The sequence below is a fragment of the Gadus chalcogrammus genome, chromosome 11 (genome assembly GCF_026213295.1).
Source record: "Gadus chalcogrammus isolate NIFS_2021 chromosome 11, NIFS_Gcha_1.0, whole genome shotgun sequence".
Lineage (NCBI taxonomy): Eukaryota > Metazoa > Chordata > Actinopteri > Gadiformes > Gadidae > Gadus > Gadus chalcogrammus.
Window position 1 is genome coordinate 18,281,007 of NC_079422.1, and position 5,568 is coordinate 18,286,574.

The 5,568-nt window shown below is 48.0% G+C and overlaps 1 protein-coding gene across 1 annotated transcript; it reads right to left on the reverse strand.

The window, feature by feature from the left end:
- Positions 1-385: 385 nt before the first annotated feature.
- On the reverse strand, positions 386-5,276 carry irx4a (iroquois homeobox 4a). Its single transcript, XM_056601483.1, has 5 exons — positions 5,130-5,276; positions 4,188-4,439; positions 3,501-3,607; positions 1,871-2,193; positions 386-1,176 (listed from the first exon to the last, which is right to left on the reverse strand). Exons 1-5 carry the CDS (start codon positions 5,172-5,174, stop codon positions 386-388), a joined length of 1,518 nt encoding a protein of 505 aa, XP_056457458.1. The 5' UTR covers positions 5,175-5,276.
- Positions 5,277-5,568: the final 292 nt, after the last annotated feature.

The following is a 5,568-nucleotide window of genomic DNA, read 5'->3' on the forward strand; positions in this document are numbered from 1 at the left end:
CGAAACATAATGCTCCAAGTTCAATCTATTCTCCAGATGTAAAAAAAAAAAACGTTCAGACCTTATTTAGACATTTAGTTTTTTCGTGCTTTGAAATAAACGGATTGGTTTCTTTCTTTCTCGTGAAACGCCAACAGAACCGTAGGCGACATAAATATTTAAGTGCATTAAAAAACCTGAAGGAGCAACATGGAAACAAGAAAGGTTTGGAAACAGTCCCAACTGAAATCCCCCCCCCCCCACCCACCCGTCCCACCCACCCACCCGATGTCCAGCAGGCGTAAAAGTCTCGCGTTGGGCACAACATAACATCATAAAATAATTATTATATTTAATTAAATAAATTCGGTGGGGGTTGTTGTTGCCTTTTTTATTTTTTGGGCTGTTACGAACAGAAAAGCTTATTTACAGTCTTTGGGAAGCCCAAGCCACTGTCTTTATGGGAGTCGAGGTGCTGCAGAGCCGAGTGTCCTTTGACGGCACCGCTGTTCTCCACCGCGCGTTCCCCACCGCCCGTTTCCAGGAGAGCGCCTTTGGGGGTCGTCCAAGAGACGGTGGTGTTACTCAAGGCCTGGTTCAACGAGCTGTGCCTAAACAAAGGGTCGTGGAAGACCCCGTCTACCCAGTTTCTCAGAGTGGTCACCGGCGAGTCCTGCCGGTCCTCCAGGCCTCTGACCGGCGAGGTTGCGTCGGGGGACGGGCTGAGGGAGGACGGCTGAAACCGCAGCATGCACGACGAGTACTCGGCCTGGTTCAACGACGTTGCGGTCTGCGCCAAGGACCAGATCCGGGGTTTTCCGTCTATTATTTGGTGACCCTGTTGTTGTTGTTGTTGTTGTTGTTGTTGTTGTTGTTGTTGTTGCTGCTGTTGTTGTTGCTGTTGCTGTTGTTGTTGTTGGTAGCACATTTTGGCCTGCTGTCTGTTGTGCGGGTCAAAACTGTCTGGGCTGGTTTTGAGACAACTTTTGCCAAGGACCTGCTCCCCTCCGAGGGACACCGGGATGGAGAGCTTCAGCGAAGTGTCTTTGATGTGGTCGCTGGGGCAGTCGGTGGTGGTCATGTGTGTGTTCATGTGGTACTGGTGTTTTAGCTCACACTCGGAGCTCTCCGACTCGATGGTGTCGTAGTCTTCCAGGTCGCTCAGCTGGAGATCCTTGTCGCCTCGGCTTCGGCTTTCTGAGGAAAATTGTTAAATAAATAAATAAATAAATAAATAAATAAATAAAATATTTTTTTGTATTCGAATTAAATCTTCTAAAACGTTTACATCGAATTAAATATAGCCTACAAACTAGTTAATAATACTGGCTTGACTGAATTGAAAAACAGGCCTTTTCATAATTTCCAATCGTCATTTTGATGTGCATCTAACATATTAAGAGTTATGTTTTCACATATATATTATTCATGACATAAGGTCCTTTCTTTGGAGGGTGAAAAAACCCTGCCCAATATTTTTTGCATGACCAACATTATTTTGGCCTCAAAACGACCCAAATCAACAGAAAATCGTTTTAACCAAAGAACAAAAGGGGCGCTGTTGCAACCAATGATCAGAGGCCGAGTAGTTAAGCCCTGATAGAAAGCGCTGATCACAGGCTTCTCCATCCCATATGGTGGGGTGTCACTTTGACTTAAAGCTCAAGGTTTGTGTGTCTGCTTTCTGTCATCATCAAGCCCCTGTGAAATATTAATGGAAAAAATCCCATTTTGCAGAAAGCAGAGCCTTTGGAGAGCAAGAGAGAGAGAGAGAGAGAGAGAGAGAGAGAGAGAGAGAGAGAGAGAGAGGTGGGGGAGAAGAGAGAGACGGGGAAAAAAAACACAGCAACAACAAACAAACCACAAAACAACTCGCTCTGCCTAAACCCACCGTCCTCGTTGTTCTCGCTCTTGGGCTGCCCCTCCTGGGAGCCCTCCTCCTCCTCCTCATCCTCGTCGTCGTAGCGCTTGTCGTCGGAGCCCTTGTTCCGCGGCGGCCACGTCATCTTGTTCTCCTTCTTGAGTCTCCGGCGGGCGTTGGCGAACCAGGTGGACACCTGCGTCAGGGTCATCTTGGTGATGATGGCGAGCATGATCTTCTCGCCCTTGGTGGGGTAGGGGTTCTTGCGGTGCTCCTGCAGCCAGGCCTTCAGGGTGCTGGTGGTCTCCCTGGTGGCGTTCTTGCGCCGGGTGCTGCCGTCCATGGAGCCATACCTGGGGAGGAGGAGGAAGAGGAGGAGGAAGAGGACAAGAGCATGGGTATGCAGGCAGTGGGGAGACACATGAGGTTTGCTCTGTCGGCCTGGAATGCTTCGAGGGCGATGGACGTCGAAAAGCAGCCCCCCTTCAGGCGAATAATAAACCACTTATAAACGTGAACATGATGAGGGAAACTTTGGGAATTGCAAAAGACGTGTACTGCGGCAATCAAACCTGAGCTAATGTTGTGGAGCGGATTTGAACATTGCCATTGTGTGTGTGTGTGTCGGTGTGTGTCGCTGTGTGTGTGTGTATGTGTGTGTCTTTTTTCGTACTTGATCCCAAAGCAAAGTCATTCAACACTTTGACCCCCATCGAAACAAATTATGACCAATCGTTAGCCAACCATCCCCTTAACACACCCTGTACAATCACAAGGTGCATCGACGCCAGCGACCCGTCCAGAGCACAGGGACGGACCTGTCTCCCCGTCTGTCCGTCCATCCGTCCGCCCCTCCACTGCCTCCTACAACGGGGGTTCACATACGCTGCGGCGCCGACAATTTAAAATGCACCGCGTTGGTTTCCTCTCCCTCTGCAGCGCCCCAGCGCTACGACTCTCTTACTCAGGGCTCTCCGGGGAGGCTTTTAAAAGACTTGTCTTTATTGCCTGCTGTAGCCTGACGCGGGTCAAACACTTAAAGAGAGCCCGGCTCGGACGAGAGCCGCCCCTCTCAGCGGCCCCGGCCCTGATGGGGCCCCAACACGTAAAATAGAGTGTGAGATATTGCTCCATTGACTGTAATGATGGGCCCTCATGGTAGGACCGGGGGGGAGGCTGGAAAAGTGAAGCTTCAGGCTGACCTGTTTGTTTAGCTGAAGGGGGGGTGAGTGTTTTAACCTCATGATACCTCCCCCCCCCCCCCCCCCTCCCGGCTTCCGTCCACTAAGCTCCATCAAGCCCGGCCCAGTGTCTTAACTTTTGCAAGCAGTATGTCTGATATATATAACGATGTATTGTTATATGTTTTTTAATATAGAATTGTCCAGCTTGCCTTTGTACCAAGTGATGAACTTTTTGTCCCATGGAAAAGGCGGGAAACTCTTGTCCCCCAAATTTTGACCCCTCAGTTAAAACCCACCCAGAAGACATTATTCATCATTCCACTTTTCAACGCTTATTTTGGTCGTAAAACTCCCCCCCCCCCCCCCCCCCAAGTACTCTTTTGTTTTGTAATATGTGTCACAACATCACATGAAACCCACAGTGATGAGGGGACCAAGGTTCCCTGAGTGGATGACATAACATGCAGAAGACGCACCTGTCGTACTGGTACTGTCCCAGGGTGGGGTCGTAGGGGTAATAGGTGGCTGCCTGGGTAATGCCTGCGTGGGCTGAGCCGGTGGCGTCCTTCGTGTCGAAGGCACCCTGCAGACGACCCAGGGGAAGAGAAGGGTTTAGGATCACAGCCTGAATATGTACATAGTTATACTGAGTTTCTTTATTGTGTGTGTTTTCGTTTTGTTTGTGTTTGCTGTCAAACTGACACAGGCCTTTTTAAAGGGGCCAGAGTGCTGTGTTATGAATTATTATTTGGTTATAGGATAGACTTTTTGCATGGGGATGATTCTATAGATCAATACCACATGCCTAAATAGATACCTAAAATATATAAATATAAGCATTTATAGCCTTACGATTATGGCAAAGACAAAGTTGTTTTGTAAGTGATCATAAAATGCTTAACGCAGAAATGTAAAAAAATTAAAGATAGGCCTTAACATTTAACTGTTCCAAAAAAGTAAAATCAAACACTGCCAAGATTAAATACAAATGCATAAAATCAATAGAGAATACAATTATGATAAACGTCCCGTTAAAATTAGACCAACATCCCAGGATGCGCGTAAGGAGATCCTAATGGCTGTCATACTTTGCGGCCCCTCATTCATCAACGTCAACCTCCCGATAAGACGCCCGAGGAGAAAGAGACATCACAGCGGCTTACCAGCGAGTAGAAAGCTGAGGCGTCCGTCCCGTAAGTCACATAGTTTCCGTAGCCCTGGCCGCTGGTGTAGGGGGTCCCGTATACCCCCAGCGCGGCGGCCGAGCTGAGCTCGTGTCGGGCGGTGGCCAACAGGCGGCTCTCGTACACGGGACAGTAGACCGGTGTCTGCGCGGACGCTGCCACGCCGGTGTCCGCGATGGATCTGCCGGTGGATTCGCAGCAAGTGGACAGAGAGTTGGTTGTCATCAGGAACTGCGCGGGGGAAAACCCAAATGGAGAGGAAAGAATGGAGTTTTTTTAGATGCAACTCTGATCCGCCGTTTGGTTAGAAAATACAAAGCATGCAAATCATATGAAATAGGGTCCCGTCCTGTTGTTTACATATTGAAGATCAAGTAGGCTACTTCGTATAATTTTTTTTCCCCACATGTAAGATATTTAGAATAATTCAGAATAATTGTATAGCCATGCTTGTCAGCGCAAATTGCATTCCTCAAATTATTATTATGGCACGAAGCCAAAAACACAACAGTTGGATTTGTCCATCAGGCGAATGGCACAGAAACCCACACGTGTCCACAGAACAAGTTTGCGTGTATAGATCACAAGTAAGATAAACATATGATTAACACGTTTCAGGGGCATTTATCTTTTTTATCAATCAGTTCCAGAGAAGCTGCGCTCTCGCGTAATGGTAACCTGTGTTACCTTTGATCGGTAACAGAGGCGCCAGCAGCAGCTATTCATCCTAACGCAATACCTTTCGGATACAAGCCTATACTAAAATAGCTGTCCACACACAAAACCCGGAATACGTTCCCAAATCAATAGGCTTCAGCCATCAAGGGAACGTCAATTCCTCGAAGAAAAATTAAAAAGCACAATATTTCACGAGGGTATAATAAAACAAACAAAGCGCAAGCAGGTAGTGCGTGTACTCACTTGAGGTGTGGAAGAATAGGAATATCCAAATTGTGGATAGGACATGGTAGAGAGGTCCCAATATCCAGAGGTGAAGCGAGACTGGAGGTCTCCGCTCGCAGAGGTAAGCTGCGCTCTCGGACTGGTTGCCTTGGTGGGGAAGCTCAAGGTCTGGGACAGCTTAGGCAGACCACTGCGGCATGTTCCCCGGGTTGAAATGCCCCACTGCGATCAAAAGGCTCCTTGGTAGAACACACACTCGAACCTCGCTTCGACTTGTGTATCCCCTCACTTTGAGAATAATAATTATTGCGCAAGAACAATGATCACGGAAGGAAAAAAAGGACCAAAGCGCGCAATGAGCGATTCGTCTGGAATCATAACTTTTGTTCTCAGTGATACATATTTTTGGCGTTATAAAAAAGTAGTGGTGGAAGACGTCAGTGGCAGAGGCAGGGTT

What these genes read in the sequence shown, in the direction of transcription:
- irx4a (XM_056601483.1), bottom strand. Translation starts at nt 5,174, where the DNA reads ATGTCCTATCCACAATTTGGATATTCCTATTCTTCCACACCTCAA. An exon ending in CCTATTCTTCCACACCTCAA is followed by an intron (nt 4,440 to 5,129) that starts GTGAGTACACGC and finishes TCCCCCGCGCAG; the next exon opens with TTCCTGATGACAACCAACTC. An exon ending in GAGCGAGAACAACGAGGACG is followed by an intron (nt 1,177 to 1,870) that starts GTGGGTTTAGGC and finishes AATTTTCCTCAG; the next exon opens with AAAGCCGAAGCCGAGGCGAC.